At 46.2% G+C, this 22,483-nt stretch overlaps 1 protein-coding gene across 2 annotated transcripts in view; it reads right to left on the reverse strand.

Moving 5' to 3' along the window:
- LOC109877229 (E3 SUMO-protein ligase PIAS1) overlaps positions 1-22,483 on the reverse strand; it is a 78,722-nt gene that overhangs the window by 22,251 nt on the left and 33,988 nt on the right. For both annotated transcript variants that reach the window (XM_031812569.1, XM_031812568.1), the window contains exon 2: positions 13,782-14,265. In XM_031812569.1, the coding sequence (XP_031668429.1) occupies positions 13,782-14,265 (484 nt within the window). The remainder of the gene's footprint in view (positions 1-13,781; positions 14,266-22,483) is intronic.

The following is a 22,483-nucleotide window of genomic DNA, read 5'->3' on the forward strand; positions in this document are numbered from 1 at the left end:
AAGTCTTCACTGAGTTACATTCATATAAAGAAATCAGTCAATTGAAATATTCATTCAGGCTATAATCCATGGATTTGACATGACTGGCAATATCAGATATACATCTGTTGGTCACAGATACCTTTATAATAATAATAACAATGGAAGTAGTTGCGTGGATCAGAACCAGTCAGCATCTGGTGTGACCACCATTTGTCTCATGCAGCACAACATCTCCTTCGCAGTTGATCAGGCTGTTGATTGTGGCCTGTGGAATGTTGTCCCACTCCTCCTCAATGGCTGTGCGAAGTAGCTGGATATTGTACACGCTGTCGTACACGTTGATTCAGAGCATCCCAAACATGCTCAATGGGTGACGTCTGGTGAGTATGCAGGACATTTTCAGCTTCCAGGGATGGTGTACAGATCCTTGCGACATAGGGCTGTGCATTATCATGCTGAAACGTGAGGTGATGGAGGAGAATGTATAGCAACGACAACGGGCCTCAGGATCTCAACTCGCTCTCTCTTTGCATTTAAACAGCTATTGATAAAATGCAATTGTGTTCATTGTCCGTAGCGCATGCCTACCCCATACCATAACCCCATCATGGGGCACTCTGTTCACAAGGCTGACATCAGCAAACTGCTCACCCCCACGACGCCATACACGCGGTCTGCGGTTCTGACGTACTGTCAAATTCTCTTAAAAGAAGTTGGAGGTGGCTTATATTAGAGAAATTAACATTCAATTGTCTGGCAACAGCTCTGGTGAACATTCCTGCAGTCAGCGTGCCAAATACACGCTCCCTCAAAACATGAGACATCTGTGGCATTGTGACACTGCACATTTTAGAGTGGCCTTTTGTCCCCGGGCACAAGGTGCACCTGTGTAATGATCAGGCTGTTTAATCAGTTTCTTGAAATGCCCACTAACAGAGATGTAAACAAATCTGTGTACAACATTAGATAGAAGTAAGCTTTTTGAGCGTATGGGAACATTTCTGGGATCTTTTATTTCAGCTCATGAAACGTGACCAACACGTTTATATCTTTTGTTCAGTGTAGTTACCGGATTGGCTGGACAGGGTAAAGCAGATCGTTCAGGGCCAATCACATGGAAAGGCATCAGGCTGCAACTATACTGACAACAGCTTAACTGGCTTCCTTTTGATTACACCCCCCCCCCCCCCCCCCCCCCCCCCCCCACACACCCACCCACCCCCACACACCCCCACCCCACACACACACACACACACACTAAATGATCACAGAGTAATATGAGGGAACTCTCTTGATGGTGGTAATTACTTTCCGTTTAGGATGATGGGGGGGGGGGGGGGGGGGGGGGGAGGGACCAACCAAGAAGACCCCCCCCACCACCACTAGACGATTCCCAAGGCCCAACCACCAGGTTCCCCAACTCATCTGCATTAACGGAGAACAATCTGTTTTTCACCGCCTGTCTGTCTGTCAAAATGGGTGTGTGGTTCTCTTTCCACCACCTGGGGTGCAATTAGAGATGAGAAGGGGTGTGAGGTGGATTTACCACAGCCCCCAGTCTGCTACAATACTAGATGGTAGAAAGAATACAAACATCCATGTGATCCTCGAGTGCAGCAGTTGGTTCCTAACAATGGTCTTCTTCCTCCCGGGCGCCCAGGCTATAAATAGACTGTTATTCTCTCTTCCCGCTCGCTCTCTCTCTCTCTCTCTCTCTCTCCCCCCCCCCCCCCCCGCTCAATCTTCAGCATCTGATTTGTTCCAGCCATCGGCTGCAGAGTGGAGGGATCTGTGAGGGGTGTGTTTCTACGTTACTGATGGAAAGGCAAAGGGTTAACACACACACACACACACCTCCATCTGTCAGATCTATACTGGCCGGCTGCTTCTGACAGCAAAAGCATGGAAAACACTGTTCCTAGATCAGCTCTTATGGTAAAAGGCTCCCATCTGTACCTTTTCTTTCTGGGGTGAATGTGTTCTGGAGTCAGTACTGGCTAAGAGGAGGAGATGAGAGGGAACTATATGCTAGGGAGAATCTGTTCTGGAGTCAGTACTGGCTAAGAGGAGGAGATGAGAGGGAACTATATGCTAGGGAGAATCTGTTTTGGAGTCAGTACTGGCTAAGAGGAGGAGATGAGAGGGAACTATATGCTAGGGAGAATCTGTTCTGGAGTCAGTACTGGCTAAGAGGAGGAGATGAGAGGGAACTATATGCTAGGGAGAATCTGTTCTGGAGTCAGTACTGGCTAAGAGGAGGAGATGAGAGGGAACTATATGCTAGGGAGAATCTGTTCTGGAGTCAGTACTGGCTGAGAGGAGGAGATGAGAGGGAACTATATGCTAGGGCGAATGAGAGCCGCTCTAGTTCTTCAGTGGAGCAAAGACCATCTGGAGTCTATTAGCTAGTGAGTGGCATCATCCCATTGTTTTATACATTACAATACACACACGCTCACACAGACACACGAGATCTGGTACTAATCACTCACAGAAAGGAGCCAAAATGGTTTAGCTCCTCTCACGGTCACCCACAGTAACAGACCGCTCCGTTCAGCTCCATCACGGTAACAGACCGCTCCGTTCAGCTCCACCACAGTAACAGACCGTTCCGTTCAGCTCCACCACGGTAACAGACCGCTCCGTTCAGCTCCACCACGGTAACAGACCGCTCCGTTCAGCTCCACCACGGTAACAGACCGCTCCGTTCAGCTCCACCACGGTAACAGACCGCTCCGTTCAGCTCCACCACGGTAACAGACCGCTCCGTTCAGCTCCACCACGGTAACAGACCGCTCCGTTCAGCTCCACCACGGTAACAGGTAACCATGGATGCCATACCAATCCCCCCCAACAACTGAACCTTCCAGACTAATCAACTTCCCTTTCCCCAACAGCCATAATGACCCTTTATTGTCCCTATACTGAGAGACCTGTGCAGCCATCCTCTCTACTCTACACAGTAGCAATTAACACATTCCAGAGCTCTTGCTGCAGCCACACACACACACACACACACACACACACACACACACACACACACACACACACACACTCCTGCTGCATGCTTCCTGGTATTAGTTCAGAGTGGTGGCTGTTCCCAGCCTGGCTGCCATCACTGCTATGTGAGGTGATGTATGGAGAACACATTGAAGAGGAGTGGGCTTGGAGGAGAGATGCTGTGTGTGTGTGTGTGAGGTGATGTATGGAGAACACATTGAAGAGGAGTGGGCTTGGAGGAGAGATGCTGTGTGTGTGTGAGGTGATGTACAGAGAACACATTGAAGAGGAGTGGGCTTGGAGGAGAGATGCTGTGTGTGTGTGAGGTGATGTATGGAGAACACATTGAAGAGGAGTGGGCTTGGAGGAGAGATGCTGTGTGTGTGTGAGGTGATGTATGGAGAACACATTGAAGAGGAGTGGGCTTGGAGGAGAGATGCTGTAGTGAGGGGGGGAGGAGTTCGGGTTGTGTGTAGTGAGGGGGGTCGGGTTGTGTGTAGTGAGGGGGAGGGGGAGGGGGGGTTGTGTAGTGAGGTGGGGTCGGGTTGTGTGTAGTGGGGGGGAGGGGGGGGGGGGTTGTGTGTAGTGAGGGGGAGAGGGGTCGGGTTGTGTGTAGGGAGGGGGGGTTGGGTTGTGTGTAGGGAGGGGGGGTTGGGTTGTGTGTAGTGAAGGGGAGGGGTGGGGGTCAGTTTGTGTGTAGTGAGGGGGAGGGGGGTGGGGCGGGTTGTGTGGAGTGAGGGGGAGGGGTGTGGGTCGGGTTGTGTGTAGTGAGGGGTGGGGGTCGGGTTGTGTGTAGTGAGGGGGAGGGGGGGGGTCGGGTTGTGTGTAGGGAGGGGGAGGGGGGTGGGGCGGGTTGTGTGTAGTGAGGGGGAGGGGGGGGGCGGGTTGTGTGTTGGGAGGGGGAGGGGGGGGGGCGGGTTGTGTGTAGTGAGGGGGAGGGGGGTGGGGGCGGGTTGTGTGTAGTGAGGGGGAGGGGAGGGGGTCGGGTTGTGTGTAGTGAGGTCAGGTGTTGTTTTGTCTACTGAGTGAAGAGGTGGTTTGCGTTGAGGGATTGGGTGTGTATTGACTAGTGAGAAGATTATGATGGGTCAATTTGCTTCTGTGTGTGTGTGTGTGTGTGTGTGTGTGTGTGTGTGTGTGTGTGTGTGTGTGTAGTCACAGCCTTCTGGGGTCTGCATGGTGTGTCATGAAAATATCCATGTTGATGAAAACAAAACACATATGAAGTTGTGTAACGCCAACGTTGTGCATTCCAATAAAAATTCCTCCTTGGCCCTTAAAGAGCTGAGTTAAGGTCTTTCAGAGGCCTCTTAAACCTGTTCACACATCTGCCACCTTCTCAGGGCTCTGTTGTGGCAGATGTGGTGGGGGGTGGCCATCTTGTTTGACCAGATGTGGTGGGGGGCAGCCAGCTTGTTTGACCAGATGTGGTGGGGGGCGGCCATCTTGTTTGACCAGATGTGGTGGGGGGCAGCCATCTTGTTTGACCAGATGTGGTGGGAGGCGGCCATCTTGTTTGACCAGATGTGGTGGGGGGCAGCCATCTTGTTTGACCAGATGTGGTGGGAGGCGGCCATCTTGTTTGACCAGATGTGGTGGGGGGCAGCCATCTTGTTTGACCAGATGTGGTGGGGGGCAGCCATCTTGTTTGACCAGATGTGGTGGGAGGCGGCCATCTTGTTTGACCAGATGTGGTGGGGGGCAGCCATCTTGTTTGACCAGATGTGGTGGGAGGCGGCCATCTTGTTTGACCAGATGTGGTGGGGGGCAGCCATCTTGTTTGACCAGATGTGGTGGGGGGCGGCCATCTTGTTTGACCAGATGTGGTGGGGGGCAGGAATCTTGTTTGACCAGATGTGGTGGGGGGCGGCCATCTTGTTTGACCAGATGTGGTGGGGGGCGGCCATCTTGTTTGACCAGATGTGGTGGGGGCGGCCATCTTGTTTGACCAGATGTGGTGGGGGGCGGCCATCTTGTTTGACCAGATGTGGTGGGGGGCAGCCATCTTGTTTGACCAGATGTGGTGGGGGGCGGCCATCTTGTTTGACCAGATGTGGTGGGGGGCAGCCATCTTGTTTGACCAGATGTGGTGGGAGGCGGCCATCTTGTTTGACCAGAGAGTTTAGAGATTTCAGGAATCGTACTCGATGTGTTTTCAACAATCCGCACTGAGGAAGGCTATACGAGGAGTCTACAAGACCCCGAATCCACAAACACAAAAGGACACCTCTGTATTTCAATACAAACATCTCCCCTCCTACTCATGACTTTCAAAGAAACATTCAAAGGAGAAAGTCTCAGAAATATTTATTATTCATGAAATGCTCATCAAATTTGAAATAGTCCTACATTATTTCCCAAGAATATGGTGATTAAAATCATGTATAATGTATGCATGCCACATTGATATCCATAATGAACACAGAGGCATGGCTCCCTGGCAGAGGATGATGGTGTTGGTGATGAAGAGTTTAGAGTTCGACAAACATGAATGTGGCCTATTTAATGAGCAGAGCCGCGCAGGTCCTCAGTTGCTACATTAACCAGTCTTTACAGAGGGGAGCTGGGGTAACTGGAGGCCAACAACATGTACTGATAAGACTCAGGACATTACAGGCCTTCCAACAGGAGAACAGGCTGCTGCACAGACTGGAGAGGGGAGGGAGAGGAGCGAGAGGGGGAGGGAGGGCATGGGTAGAGTGAGGGACAGAGGGAGGGAGGGGAGTGAATTGAATTGAGTGAGGGGGAGGGAGGGAGTGGGTAGAGTGAGGGAGAGGAGAGAGGGAGGGAAGAAAGATAGTGAATTGAATTGAGTGAGGGAGAGGAGAGAGGGTGGGAGTGGGTAGAGTGAGGGAGAGGAGAGAGGGAGGGAGTGGATAGAGTAGAGAGGGAGGGAGTGGGTAGAGTAGAGAGGGAGGGAGTGGGTAGAGTGAGGGAGAGGAGAGAGATTTAATTGAGTGAGGGAGGTGTGTGTGTGTAGAGTGAGGGATAGAAGAGAGAGATTGAATTGAGTGAGGGAGAGGAGAGCAGGAGGGAGTGGGTAGAGTGAGGGAGAGAAGAGAGAAAGGGAGGGAGAGGGAGCTGGGATAGGGTAGAGAGAGGCAGGGCGAAGATAACGAGTGGGGGATGGGAGAGAGAGGCACAGCCAGAGAGGGGGAGGGGTGGGAGAGAGAGAGAGAGGCACAGCCATAGAGGGGGGAGGACAAGGCAGCTAGAGATAAACAGAGTGAGAGAGTGAGAGATGGAGGGAAACAGAGCCAGCGATAATCAGGGAATGCAAGAGTGAGAGAGAGAGAGAGAGAGAGAACACTAATGATAGACAGAGGGAGAGAGAGTGGGGGAGGGGTGGGCAAGATAACTAGCAATAAACAGAGAGGGGTGGGGTTAAGGGAGGGGGGCAAGAGAGCTAATGATAGACAGAGAGAGAAATGAATATAACTATAGATGAACAGAGAGGGGTAGAGAGAGGGAAGAGAGGCAAAGAGCTAGAGATGAAAAGAGAGAGGGGGGAAGAGAGGCATAGAGCTAGAGATGAACAGAGAGAGAGGGGGGAAGAGAGGCATAGAGCTAGAGATGAACAGAGAGAGGTGGAAGAGAGGCAAAGAGCTAGAGATGAACAGAGAGAGAGGGGGGAAGAGAGGCATAGAGCTAGAGATGAACAGAGAGAGAGGGGGGAAGAGAGGCATAGAGCTAGAGATGAACAGAGAGAGGTGGAAGAGAGAGGAATAGAGCTATAGATAAACAGAGAGAGAGGAAGAGCTATAGATAAACAGAGAGGGGGAAGAGAGAGGAATAGAGCTATAGATAAACAGAGAGAGAGGAAGAGCTATAGATAAACAGAGAGGGGGAAGAGAGAGGAATAGAGCTATAGATAAACAGAGAGAGAGGAATAGAGCTATAGATAAACAGAGAGAGACTAATAGAGCTATAGATAAACAGAGAGAGACTAATAGAGCTATAGATAAACAGAGAGAGAGGGAAGAGAGAGGAATAGAGCTATAGATAAACAGAGAGAGAGGGAAGAGAGAGGAATAGAGCTATAGATAAACAGAGAGAGAGGAATAGAGCTATAGATAAACAGAGAGAGACTAATAGAGCTATAGATAAACAGAGAGAGACTAATAGAGCTATAGATAAACAGAGAGAGAGGGAAGAGAGAGGAATAGAGCTATAGATAAACAGAGAGGGGGAAGAGAGGGGTAAGAGAGAGGAATAGAGCTATAGATAAACAGAGAGAGAGGAATAGAGCTATAGATAAACAGAGAGAGAGGAATAGAGCTAGAGATAAACAGAGAGAGACTAATAGAGCTATAGATAAACAGAGAGACTAACAGAGCTATAGATAAACAGAGAGAGAGGGAAGAGAGAGGAATAGAGCTATAGATAAACAGAGAGGGGGAAGAGAGGGGGAAGAGAGAGGAATAGAGCTATAGATAAACAGAGAGAGAGGGAAGAGAGGAAGAGCTATAGATAAACAGAGAGGGGGAAGAGAGAGGGAAGAGAGAGCAATAGAGCTATAGATAAACAGAGAGATGGGGAAGAGAGAGGAATAGAGCTATAGATAAAGAGAGAGGGGGAAGAGAGGGGGAAGAGAGAGGAATAGAGCTATAGATAAACAGAGAGGGGGAAGAGAGGGGAAGAGAGAGGAATAGAGCTATAGATAAACAGAGAGAGAGGGAAGAGAGAGGAATAGAGCTATAGATAAACAGAGAGGGGTAAGAGAGGGGGAAGAGAGAGGAATAGAGCTATAGATAAACAGAGAGAGAGGGAAGAGAGGAAGAGCTATAGATAAACAGAGAGGGGGAAGAGAGAGGGAAGAGAGAGGAATAGAGCTATAGATAAACAGAGAGATGGGGAAGAGAGAGGAATAGAGCTATAGATAAAGAGAGGGGGGGAAGAAGAGAGGGGGAAGAGAGAGGAATAGAGCTAGAGATAAACAGAGAGATGTGGAAGAGAGAGGGAAGAGAGAGGAATAGAGCTATAGATAAACAGAGAGATGGGGAAGAGAGAGGGAAGAGAGAGGAATAGAGCTATAGATAAACAGAGAGATGGGGAAGAGAGAGGAATAGAGCTATAGATAAACAGAGAGATGGGGAAGAGAGAGGAATAGAGCTATAGATAAACAGAGAGGGGGAAGAGAGGGGGAAGAGAGAGGAATAGAGCTATAGATAAACAGAGAGATGGGGAAGAGAGAGGAATAGAGCTATAGATAAACAGAGAGATGGGGAAGAGAGAGGAATAGAGCTATAGATAAACAGAGAGAGAGGAATAGAGCTATAGATAAACAGAGAGATGGGGAAGAGAGCTATAGATAAACAGAGAGATGGGGAAGAGAGAGGAATAGAGCTATGGATAAACAGAGAGAGAGGAATAGAGCTATAGATAAACAGAGAGAGGGGGAAGATAGAGGGAAGAGAGAGGAATAGAGCTATAGATAAACAGAGAGAGAGGAATAGAGCTATAGATAAACAGAGAGGGGGAAGATAGAGGGAAGAGAGAGGAATAGAGCTATAGATAAACAGAGAGAGGGGGAAGAGAGAGGAAGAGCTATAGATAAACAGAGAGAGAGGGAAGAGAGAGGAATAGAGCTATAGATAAACAGAGAGAGGGAAGATAGAGGGAAGAGAGAGGAATAGAGCTATAGATAAACAGAGAGAGGGAAGATAGAGGGAAGAGAGAGGAATAGAGCTATAGATAAACAGAGAGAGAGGAATAGAGCTATAGATAAACAGAGAGAGAGGAAGAGCTATAGATAAACAGAGAGGGGGAAGATAGAGGGAAGAGAGAGGAATAGAGCTATAGATAAACAGAGAGATGGGGAAGAGAGAGGAATAGAGCTATAGATAAACAGAGAGAGAGGAATAGAGCTATAGATAAACAGAGAGGGGGAAGAGAGGGGGAAGAGAGAGGAATAGAGCTATAGATAAACAGAGAGAGAGGGAAGAGAGGAAGAGCTATAGATAAACAGAGAGGGGGAAGAGAGAGGGAAGAGAGAGGAATAGAGCTATAGATAAACAGAGAGATGGGGAAGAGAGAGGAATAGAGCTATAGATAAAGAGAGAGGGGGAAGAGAGGGGGAAGAGAGAGGAATAGAGCTATAGATAAACAGAGAGGGGGAAGAGAGGGGGAAGAGAGAGGAATAGAGCTATAGATAAACAGAGAGAGAGGGAAGAGAGAGGAATAGAGCTATAGATAAACAGAGAGGGGTAAGAGAGGGGGAAGAGAGAGGAATAGAGCTATAGATAAACAGAGAGAGAGGGAAGAGAGGAAGAGCTATAGATAAACAGAGAGGGGGAAGAGAGAGGGAAGAGAGAGGAATAGAGCTATAGATAAACAGAGAGATGGGGAAGAGAGAGGAATAGAGCTATAGATAAAGAGAGGGGGGGAAGAGAGGGGGAAGAGAGAGGAATAGAGCTAGAGATAAACAGAGAGATGTGGAAGAGAGAGGGAAGAGAGAGGAATAGAGCTATAGATAAACAGAGAGATGGGGAAGAGAGAGGGAAGAGAGAGGAATAGAGCTATAGATAAACAGAGAGATGGGGAAGAGAGAGGAATAGAGCTATAGATAAACAGAGAGATGGGGAAGAGAGAGGAATAGAGCTATAGATAAACAGAGAGGGGGAAGAGAGGGGGAAGAGAGAGGAATAGAGCTATAGATAAACAGAGAGATGGGGAAGAGAGAGGAATAGAGCTATAGATAAACAGAGAGATGGGGAAGAGAGAGGAATAGAGCTATAGATAAACAGAGAGAGAGGAATAGAGCTATAGATAAACAGAGAGATGGGGAAGAGAGCTATAGATAAACAGAGAGATGGGGAAGAGAGAGGAATAGAGCTATGGATAAACAGAGAGAGAGGAATAGAGCTATAGATAAACAGAGAGAGGGGGAAGATAGAGGGAAGAGAGAGGAATAGAGCTATAGATAAACAGAGAGAGAGGAATAGAGCTATAGATAAACAGAGAGGGGGAAGATAGAGGGAAGAGAGAGGAATAGAGCTATAGATAAACAGAGAGAGGGGGAAGAGAGAGGAAGAGCTATAGATAAACAGAGAGAGAGGGAAGAGAGAGGAATAGAGCTATAGATAAACAGAGAGAGGGAAGATAGAGGGAAGAGAGAGGAATAGAGCTATAGATAAACAGAGAGAGGGAAGATAGAGGGAAGAGAGAGGAATAGAGCTATAGATAAACAGAGAGAGAGGAATAGAGCTATAGATAAACAGAGAGAGAGGAAGAGCTATAGATAAACAGAGAGGGGGAAGATAGAGGGAAGAGAGAGGAATAGAGCTATAGATAAACAGAGAGATGGGGAAGAGAGAGGAATAGAGCTATAGATAAACAGAGAGAGAGGAATAGAGCTATAGATAAACAGAGAGATGGGGAAGAGAGCTATAGATAAACAGAGAGATGGGGAAGAGAGAGGAATAGAGCTATGGATAAACAGAGAGAGAGGAATAGAGCTATAGATAAACAGAGAGAGGGGGAAGATAGAGGGAAGAGAGAGGAATAGAGCTATAGATAAACAGAGAGAGAGGAATAGAGCTATAGATAAACAGAGAGGGGGAAGATAGAGGGAAGAGAGAGGAATAGAGCTATAGATAAACAGAGAGAGGGGGAAGAGAGAGGAAGAGCTATAGATAAACAGAGAGAGAGGGAAGAGAGAGGAATAGAGCTATAGATAAACAGAGAGAGGGAAGATAGAGGGAAGAGAGAGGAATAGAGCTATAGATAAACAGAGAGAGGGAAGATAGAGGGAAGAGAGAGGAATAGAGCTATAGATAAACAGAGAGAGGGAAGATAGAGGGAAGAGAGAGGAATAGAGCTATAGATAAACAGAGAGAGAGGAATAGAGCTATAGATAAACAGAGAGAGAGGAAGAGCTATAGATAAACAGAGAGGGGGAAGATAGAGGGAAGAGAGAGGAATAGAGCTATAGATAAACAGAGAGAGAGAGAGAGAGAGGGGGAGAGGGGGAAGAGAGAGAGAGGGTAGAGAGAGGGGGGGAGAGAGGAATAGAGCTAGAGATGAAAAGAGAAAGAGGAATATAACTATAGATAAACAGAGAGAGAGAGAGAGAGGCTCCCCTCGGTCCGTCTGGGAAGGCAAATGAATTAATCAAGCTGCTTCATTACTGTCCTGCCATTATTATTAGGATAAAGAGGGTCATCTCCTCAAAAACTAAGGCTGTGGATAATTCATTACCACACCGTGCAGGGAAGGAATCAGGTCTTCAATGACTGAAAGCAGCTCCATTCTCTACCTCGGGCTGTTCTCTCTGCCTGGGGGACACGTGTGATTGAAATGCATTATTTATTTGAATGGGTCACTGTTTTTTTATGAGGTTTGGTAAGAGTTTGTGTGGAGGAGCGTGTGTGTGTGTGTGTGTGTGTGTGTGTGTGTGTGTGTGTGTGTGTGTGTGTGTGTGTGTGTGTGTGTGTATATATATGTGCCTAACAGTCACATGATGGGGGATGTGTTTTGTAGGCACAGGTGTATGGCTGTAGGATTTCATCACACAACACAGCACGTCAAAAACGAGAGCGATGGAGAGAGGAGAGATGTGGCGAGAGGACAGTGTTGTGGGCAGTGTGTTTGTACATGCAACCGGAGGCAAATGAATCACAATCCGGTATCCTACTCCATCAAAATGCTAATGTAGGAAAATGTAGACATTTCCATATATTTGCAGGGAAGTTGGTGCAGGTTGAAAGGGGAGGTGTTTTATCAGACAAGGTGCAGTGGGGTGTGATGCAGCATTTGCATATCTAATAGAACGGGACACTTCAAAATAAAGAGCAGTGTTGAGATGCAACTGTTATTATAAATAGGTTACTTAGAAAGACAGAGGATGCACAGCCTGAGAGGCTCCGTATTGTCCCGTATGGCTCCGTATTGTCCCGTATGGCTCCGTATGGTCCCGTATGGCTCCGTATGGTTGCGTATGGCTCCGTATGGTCCAATATGGCTCCGTATGGTCCCGTATGGCTCCGTATGGTCTCGTATGGCTCCGTATTGTCCCGTATGGCTCCGTATGGTCCCGTATGGCTCCGTATGGTCGCGTATGGCTCCGTATGGTCCCGTATGGTCCAATATGGCTCCGTATGGTCCCGTATGGCTCCGTATGGTCTCGTATGGCTCCGTATGGCTCCGTATGGTCCCGTATGATCTCGTATGGCTCCGTATGGCTCCGTATGGCCCCGTATGGCCCCGTATGGCTCAGTATGGATTCCGTATGGAATCCGTATGGCCCCGTATAGCTCTGTATGGACCCGTATGGCCCCGTATGGTCTCGTATGGTCTCGTATGGCCCCCAGTTGGTAGAGCATGAATCCTTGTTATATTAACGTGGAACTGACACCGTTTTAGCAACAATGAATTCTTGTTAAAATATGTTCATATACGCCCCCAGTAAGAATATGATGCCTGCTTCTAAATGGACTGATAAGCACATAGATATGATCATTTTCAGATGTTCCCACTTCATTAGCATTAGTGAAAATTCTACAGTAATATATAGAGGGAAAACAGCTGTGAATTTGAACAATTAACACTGCAGTAAATAAAACCTATTGTCCAGACGACACAGACTGGAGCACCATAGCCAATCAGTGATACAGTAGGCCTTTATGCAAATAAGCCATTTGCCACACAGGCCTGCTGCCATCATTCACTTTGAACTAGACTGTATGTTTACAGGCAGTAGGGCCTGTCATCATTCACGTTGAACTAGACTGTGTGTTTACAGGCAGTAGGGCCTGCCATCATTCACGTTGAACTAGACTGTGTGTTTACAGGCAGTAGGGCCTGACATCATTCACGTTGAAACTAGACTGTGTGTTTACAGGCAGTAGGGCCTGACATCATTCACTATGAACTGGACTGTGTGTTTACTTTGAACTGGACTGTGTGTTTTACAGGCAGTATGACCTGTCATCTTTCACTTTAAACTGGACTGTGTGTTTACAGGCAGTAGCAACAGCGTGACTTTGGATCAGTAGAAAGCATTCACCAAAATCCGCGAGTCTTCTTACATTGATCAGTCCAATTGATCAAACAACCATGAAGTTGTGAAAAGGGTCAATAGTCAGAAGAGGTAGTTTTGCAACACTACACAAACCAATCCACAGACACCAACCAGCCACAGACACCAGCCAGCCACAGACACCAGCCAGCCACAGACACCAGCCAGCCACAGACACCAGCCAGCCACAGGCACCAGCCAGCCACAGACACCAACCAGCCACATACACCGGCCAGCCACAGACACCGGCCAGCCACAGACACCAGCCAGCCACAGACACCAGCCAGCCACAGACACCAGCCACCCACAGACACCAGCCAGCCACAGACACCAGCCAGCCACAGACACCAACCAGCCACAGACACCAGACACCAGACAGCCACAGACAGCCACAGACACCAGCCAGCCACAGACACCAGCCAGCCACAGCCACAGACACCCACAGACACCAGACAGCCACAGACACCCACAGACACCAGACAGCCACAGACACCAGCCAGCCACAGACACCCACAGACACCATACACCCACAGACACCAGCCAGCCACAGACACCAACCAGCCACAGACACCAGCCAGCCACAGACACCAGCCAGCCACAGACACCAACCAGCCACAGACACCAGCCAGCCACAGACACCAGCCAGCCACAGGCACCAGACACCCACAGACACCAGACACCCACAGAAACCAGCCACCCACAGAAACCAGCCACCCACAGACACCAGCCACCCACAGACACCAGCCACCCACAGACACCAGACACCCACAGACACCCTTACCTAGACTGGTGGGTTTGATGAGCTCGTCCAGCATATCGTAGAAGGGCAGCCTCTGCAGCTTGACGTCTGGGTGCACCGGATGCAGGGTGGCCGAGGTGGGCAGGTGGTGCGCCAGCCCGCTGAGCTCGTGCTTGCCAGGCCCCAGCAACGAGATGGGCAGCAGGGCAGCCGGCGAGGGTACTCCCCCGTGCCCGTGGCCCTCATACGCCAGCTGGCTGAGGCCGGCAGGTAGGGCGGCGGTGCCCCCTCCTCCCGAGGCAGGGTAGTGTGGTCCGGGCAGGACCAGCTCTGAGGGAGAGCCCATCTTGGTGGGGAAGCGTCTGCAGTACAGCTCCTTGATCTTCATCTGCACGGCGGGGCTGCAGCCGGCTTTCAGGAGATGCAGGGCCATGGTTAACAGCTCATGTTTTCGCCCGTGTTTGTTCCGGCCCGCGTAACCTAGCAGAACCTGCAGCTCTGAAACGCGCAGGCTCATCACCATTTGCTGTGGAGGAGAGACAGAGAGAGACAGAGACAGAGACAGAGAGAGAGACAGGGACAGAGAGAGAGACAGGGACAGAGAGAGAGAGACAGAGACAGAGAGACAGAGAGAGACACAGAGAGACAGAGACAGAGAGAGAGAGAGAGAGTGTTGAGTTAGGTTAAATGAAATGAGTCTACAAAACTCCTGAAGTACTCCTTGCTTAAACCAACAAAAGGTGCGAGGAGACTTACCTGGTTGGCGTAGCGTGAAACATGGACAACAGCGTAGGAGTAGTCTAATGATCAGATGCCTCACACAGAAGAGCTTTAACTATCATTGCCAGTTTGTGAAGTTCTACCCACAAGAAGAATCCATGAAGGGAAAGCAATGCGCCATTATTCCATATACATTACACCTAAAAACCCAGTTAACTTTAATATACTGTAGAAGCATACACAACATCAATTGAACTTTTTTAAATAAATTTTAAATGTTACCTTTATTTAACGAGGCAAGTCAGTTAAGAACAAATTCTTATTTACAATGATGGCCTAGGAACAGTGGGTTAACTGCCTGTTCAGGGGCAGAACGACAGATTTGTACCTTGTCAGCTCGGGGGTTTGAACTCGCAACCTTCCGGTTACTAGTCCAACACTCTAACCACTAGGCTACCCTGCCACCCCCAGACATCTTATTCTATGCATTCTTGCAGTTGTTTCACCTTTTTACCCTCAACAATAGTCCTACTGCTTTAGACTAGGTAGCCAAATAGCTTCATTTTGATTCATGATTTTGAATTTTCATGGCGCAGATGAAGCTAAATCCATCAAACGAATGTATAAACTATGTGATATAGGCTAATACGTATCACCAGCTCTCTCAGAAGGGTTGATGCAGGCCTAGTTTCCACTACAGATAATTACATGTGGCGAGGGTGTGATATGAATTTCAATGAAGTGTTATCAGACCAGGTTCCTACCAGTACGACCTGTGGACTGGAACCAGTTCATGAGTGAGCTGATACTAATTCCATGCTAATGAGATGCAAATTGTTCATTATCTATAATAATGAAATGCCCATGCATATTAATAATGTATGTTCTCCATGCTATGGGTGGACATTCGAGCAACTAACATCTAATTTGCTCTTGGGCTGGGAATTGCCAGGGACCTCACAATACGATACTTAGGTGCCGATACCACAGCGTTAATTTCATCAACAAAAATATTGACTATAATATAAAACAGACCCAGAAAAATATATATAAAATGAGACGAGAAAATGATCTCTATGACAAAAAATAAAAATAAAAAATCAGACTACTAAGTGGACTGGACAAGAGTTTCTGGAACGATTGAGCGCTTTTCAGTGATAAGCTCAATTAATATTAGCAGCACAGATGTGCAGCGCATTCAGCAGTGGGAAGGACACGTCACACCCAGCACACACAGCCTACATCAGCTGGTGAGCTGCAGGGGAGCAAGCGATGAGTGTGAAGACAGGCAGACAGGCTCCGCTTATAGTGTACACATCACACAGGCGACTCTCTTGCTTTATCGCCAGACTTCTAGTTAGCTACCCTTCGGCTGGTTAAGAAACACAAGCTGCTTTACAAAATAAATAAAAACAGTAGCAGTATTGAGTTTAGTAGTAAAACAACAGTCTGGCTATGTTTTTCTCCCCCTTGAGTAATCTTGAGAAAAGTAGGCTGTCTTTGAATTTGTAGTGACGCTCAACCCCTCCCACTTTTCTCACAGTGTTTCATATACAGGTTTTATAGACAATGCCACCAAGTCTCCCTCTTTTCCTCTGCGAACTGATCAATTCTAGACCTTAGGCTCCCGTTCAAAAGACATGACCCATAATACTGCCGCTATATTGGAGGGCCACATTTTATATTCATAAAGCATATCATGGGCCATTCTAAAGCTAGGCTACTTACGGACTGGACCGTTAACCATTTGTTTAGGCTACACCTTGTCCAGTCATGTTACCACATTAACTAGCTATAGCTAACAACCTGGGGAACACAATGTTATGGAACACTCAGAAAGAGGCCATGTAGAACACAAACATGCCTCTCTGACATGTTGAATAAGGGATAACGCCGGCTCTATTCATGGCATTTCTATGTGCTACGTTCGAGAACGTGATCCTGGTACCATTACCAGGAGCCTACTGAACGCGACCCCGGTACCATTACCAAATCACTGAAGCTGGAAACTCATCTCTCCCTCACTAGCTTTAAGCACCAGCTGTCAGAGCAGCTCACAGATCACTGCACCTGTACATAGCCATCTGTAAATTGCCCATCCAACTACCTCATCCCCATACTGTTATTTATTTTGCTCCTTTGCACCCCAGTACCTCTACTTGAACACTCATCTTCTGCACATCTATCACTCCAGTGTTTAATTGCTAAATTGTAATTATTTCACCACTATGGCCTATTTATTGCCTTACCTCTCTTATCCTACCTCATTTGCACACATTCCATATAGACATTTTCTATTGTATTGACTGTATGTTTGTTTATTCCATGTGTAACTCTGTGTTGTTGTTTGTGTCGCACTGCTTTGCTTTATCTTGGCCAGGTCGCAGTTGTAAATGAGAACTTGTTCTCAACTAGCCTACCTGGTTAAATAAAGGTGATCTGGCCTACCTGGTTAAATAAAGGTGTTCTCAACTAGCCTACCTGGTTAAATAAAGGTGAACAAATAATAACTAGACTAAATCCTTCAAATGACAAAAATGTGACATGGTGATATTTTAGTCAAAATGACAAACACTAAATCAAAAACTATTAACACTGCAATTTTCATGACTCTGTATGCGATGCGATGTTCCAAACATATATCTCACCAAATGTCTATTCCATGATCAGTCATGGAAATAAATGTGCTGAAAACAAATTGGCTCCCGATTAAAAAACTATATGGACAACAAGTTATAAAGTAAAAGTTCTGGAGTTCTGATGCAGGTACAGTGTAAAAGCTCTGGAGTTCTGATGCAGGTACAGTGTAAAAGCTCTGGAGTTCTGATGCAGGTACAGTGTAAAAGTTCTGGAGTTCTGATGCAGGTACAGTGTAAAAGTTCTGGAGTTCTGATGCAGGTACAGTGTAAAAGTTCTGGAGTTCTGATGCAGGTACAGTGTAAAAGTTCTGGAGTTCTGATGCAGGTACAGTGTAAAAGCTCTGGAGTTCTGATGCAGGTACAGTGTAAAAGCTCTGGAGTTCTGATGCAGGTACAGTGTAAAAGCTCTGGAGTTCTGATGCAGGTACAGTGTAAAAGCTCTGGAGTTCTGATGCAGGTACAGTGTAAAAGTTCTGGAGTTCTGATGCAGGTACAGTGTAAAAGCTCTGGAGTTCTGATGCAGGTACAGTGTAAAAGCTCTGGAGTTCTGATGCAGGTACAGTGATGTTCACCCCCATCACTAATTCTCTCTCCTTCAAGGCTTCGCCTCGATGACCATAGACATGGCCTCGATTCTAAATCTTTATCTAGCCTATATATATTACTGGTGTAGACTGATGTAGCTAGATCAGTCCACTGATGATCTCCCTATAATGTGACCCCACTATAACTGAGTTTGGGCGGTATAACGTATATACCGTATACCGGGGTATTTGGGGAAAAACCACGGGATGGTTTTCCAATACCGTTGAAACTATACATTTGAATATTTGTAGCTACTTTTTAAGTAAATACCTTCAGTCAACTTGTGCAATACATTAGGAGATAAAGAACATTGTGTTCTCCATTTCATCTGTCACATAATTATGACGCTTACGATAGTTCCCTGTCACGTGGTGTTTGTTTATAAGCACACAATAACGAGACCGGAGGCTTGTGAGTCTCTCACTGTCGTGCAGCACGCGCCTGGTGATCTAATTTTCAGACTGGAATTCACAACTAAATGTTCGCCAGCTAGATATCTTATAACTATTAAGTTAACTTTCTAGAATGTGCTAAATGCTCTGCAGTTGTGCTTTTGATTAGCTAATTTAGTAGCTAGTGAGCTATCTGGCGAAGTGGTAGCTTCTTCCAAAAATCAAGTATTCTCTTGATAACAGCAGTTCCTTTAGCGCAGCAAACGGAGTAGCATTTGGGAGTTACTTGTATAGTTTAGGTCAGAAACTGTACAAAATGTTTGCAATGCGCTCGTTAGTATTTAATTAGCATCCTCTATGAGGATTCCTTAGTAGTTGTTAGCATTTAGTTAGCATCCTATGAGGATTCCTTAGTAGTTGTTAGCATTTAGTTAGCATCCTATGAGGATTCCTTAGTAGTTGTTAGCATTTAGTTAGCATCCTATGAGGATTCCTTAGTAGTTGTTAGCATTTAGTTAGCATCCTATGAGGATTCCTTAGTAGTTGTTAGCATTTTGGTAAATTACACTTTTTGGGCTTTGAATATTAGCACTTTTTAAATAAATACCTGCAGTCAACATGTGCACAAGGTCCAGCACAAGCTTCATTATGAGGCTTGCCGGTACTGGGTTTCCCAAAACAGCAGTTTGAGACAGTCACACGTGTTTGTTTACAAAGAAGAACAACAAGCAAAGCTTATGGAGGTGAGTCACTCCAGCAGCGCAACTTAAGTGAGGTGATAATGTGTGGTTCTGAAAGGCTAAGGTAGCAGGATAACGCTGGGTGTATCAGGGCTGTTTCAGACCACACCGGGTGGGTGTGGAATGAGGTGACAGGTCCACTGAGCAGCAGCTGTGTGCTTTCGTATGGAAAACAGCCCTCAGAAGCTCTAATGTAATAGGTTACATAATAATCAAATATATGGGTAAAATAGCAGATATGATGGCAGCACATAAGTCAACGTGACAGGCACACGCAGCACACACCCCTAGTATAACAAACGCCCTGGGCGTGGAATATTGGAGACTTGGATAGCCACCTTCATATCATTTATCTTAATGACAGGGGAGAGATAAAACCAGTGATTAAAACACAGAGCACTAAAACCTCCCCTGAGCTGCTACCCCCCCACACACACACTCCCAGTAGTCAACCACATACACAGGCTGAAGAGTGTATGTGAGAGAGAGAGGGGGAAAGATAGCGTGTGAGAGACAGTGCTATGTTTCTCATGCTAATAAAGCCCATTGAATTGAGAGCAAGAGAGAGAGTGAATGTGTGTATCTGTCTTTCTGAAATCTCTCATAACCCAGCTACCACTGACACTAGCCCTAGAAACCCTAACTGTAGCTTAGCATAGCCCAGCTACCACTGTGACACTAGCCCTGGAAACCCTATCCATCTTTAGCTTAGCATAGCCCAGCTACCACTAACACCAGCCCAAGAAACCTTGTCTAACTGTAGCTTAGAATAGCCCAGCTACCACTATCACCAGCCCTAGAAACCCTAACTGTAGCTTAGAATAGCCCAGCTACCACTAACACCAGCCCTAGAAACCCTAACTGTAGCTTAGAATAGCCCAGCTACCACTAACACTAGCCCTAGAAACCCTATCCAACTGTAGCTTAGCATAACCCAGCTACTACTAACACTAGCCCTAGAAACCCTATCCAACTGTAGCTTAGCATAACCCAGCTACTACTAACACTAGCCTTAGAAAAACCTAACTGTAGCTTAGCATAACCCAGCTACTACTAACACTAGCCTTAGAAACCCTAACTGTAGCTTAGCATAGCACACACACAACTGTACACATATTTCCCCCCCTTTACCCGACTGCGGATGTGTAACATTCCTCCACTGGCCTGAAGAAAAGTGAGGGAAAACAAATAGATACAAAAACACTGGAGCCAGAGGAGGAGAGACAGAAGGACAGAGCACTCTCTCTCTTTTCCTTCCATCACATTTTATAGGAGGCTTGGCCTGACTCATCATACAAGGCCCAATTATCATAGTTACAGTAATTATCAGGACACTGTTTTTATCAGGCCAAAACATCTGATGTCACACAGTCCTTTAGGCCACGCTGTGAGAGGAGTGATGGGTCCAGACTCCAGGCATGTAGCATCAATCCTAGCATCATGAGGATTTAGGCTATACAGCTATTAGCAAGGCCTACAACAGTGTTCCCAAAACTCCATCCTCAGGAACCCAAGGAGAGCACATTTTGGTTTGCGCCCTAACACTACACAGCTGATGATCAAAGCTTGATGATTAGCTAATTATATGAATCAGCTGTGTAGCGTTAGGGCAAAAACCAAAAGGGGCCCCACTGGGGGTCCCCAGGACCGAGTTTGGGAATCGCTGGCCTTATTGAGTAAGTCACACTTCACTCTGTCCTCTATTTGCAGCACATAGGCTACACTTCCTGTGCTGTCCTTATAAAATAAAGGAAATGTGTATGATAAGGCAGTAAGCACACAGAAGATTCAGACGCATAAATTCTAATTGAATCCAGCATAACATACTGATATCATATCTGACAGCGAAGTAACGCCCTCTGGCATTTCTGGCTCCAGCATTTCAACTTGGATTTCTGGCCACACAGATGGGGTCTTAGAAAACGCCTTCAATAACACAGAACAACACACATGTTGAAGACCTCTGCTAACTCATATTAACATCTACATAGCACACCAAAGAAAAGGAAAGGTATGACATATTTTACTATGTGACTGGTATGAATGTACAGACCGGTTTGAGTTTTTACTTTACCTTCTATAAAAAGGTATTTAAAATGATTGGTTTGTTAAATGGATACTCTGCTACTTGAGTCATCTCTCGCTCTCCGTCTCACTCTCCGTCTCTCTCTCCGTCTCTCTCTCCGTCTCTCTCTCTCTGTCTCTCTCTCCGTCTCTCTCTCCGTCTCTCTCTCCGTCTCTCTCTCCGTCTCTCTCTCCGTCTCTCTCTCCCGTCTCTCTCTCAGTCTCTCTCTCTCTCTCAATTCAATTCAAGGGCTTTATTGGCATGGGAAACGTGTTAACATTGCCAAAGCAAGTGGGGTAGATAATATATAAAGTGAATATATAAAGTGAAATAAACAATAAAAATTAACAGTAAACATCACACATACAGAAGTTTCAAAACAATAAAGACATTACAAATGTCATATTATATATATATACAGTGTTTTAACAATGTACAAATGGTAAAGGACACAAGATAAAATAAATAAGCATAAATATGGGTTGTATTTACAATGGTGTTTGTTCTTCACTGGTTGCCCTTTTCTCGTGGCAACAGGTCACAAATCTTGCTGCTTTGATGGCACACTGTGGAATTTCACCCAGTAGATATGGGAGTTTATCAAAATTGGATTTGTTTTCGAATTCTTTGTGGATCTGTGTAATCTGAGGGAAATATGTCTCTCTAATATGGTCATACATTGGGCAGGAGGTTAGGAAGTGCAGCTCAGTTTCCACCTCATTTTGTGGGCAGTGAGCACATATCCTGTCTTCTCTTGAGAGCCATGTCTGCCTACGGCGGCCTTTCTCAATAGCAAGGCTATGCTCACTGAGTCTGTACATAGTCAAAGCTTTCCTCTCTCTCTCTCAACTCAATTAAATTCAAGGGCTTTATTGGCATGGGAAACACATGTTAACAACGTCAAAGCAAGTGAAATAGATAAAACAAAAGTGAAATAAACAATAAAAAATGAACAGTAAACATTCCTCACAAAAGTTCAGAAAGAATAAAGAAATTTCAAATGTAATATTTAAGCAATAAGGCCCAATGCATCGTGCCTAAGAACAGCCATTAGCAGTGGTATACTGGCCATATACCACAAACCCCCAAGGTGCCTTACTGCTATTGTAAACTGGTTACCAATGTAATTAGAGCAGTAAAAATAAATGTTTTGTCATAACCGTGGTATATGGTCTGACATATCCCGGCTGTCAGCCAATCAGCATTCAGGGCTCTAACCATCCAGTTTAAAACATGTGTGTATATACACACACATATATATATATAGTGTTGTAATGATGTGCAAATAGTTAAAAGTTAAAAAAGGGAAAATAAATATGGGTTGTATTTTCAATGGTTGACCTTTTCTTGTAGCACAAGGTCAAACATCTGGCTGCTATGATGGCACACTGTGGTATTTCAACAAAGAGATACAAGAGTTTATCAAAATTGCATTTGTTTTTTAAATTATTTGTTGGTCTGTGTAATCTGAGGGAAATATGTGTCTCTAATATGGTCATACATTGGGCAGGAGGATAGGAATTGCAGCTCAGTTTGTGCACATAGCCTGTTTTCTCTTGAGAGCCAGGTCTGCCTATGGTGGCCTTTCTCAATAGCAAGGCTA

This window comes from Oncorhynchus kisutch, unplaced genomic scaffold, assembly GCF_002021735.2.
Source record: "Oncorhynchus kisutch isolate 150728-3 unplaced genomic scaffold, Okis_V2 Okis03b-Okis08b_hom, whole genome shotgun sequence".
Lineage (NCBI taxonomy): Eukaryota > Metazoa > Chordata > Actinopteri > Salmoniformes > Salmonidae > Oncorhynchus > Oncorhynchus kisutch.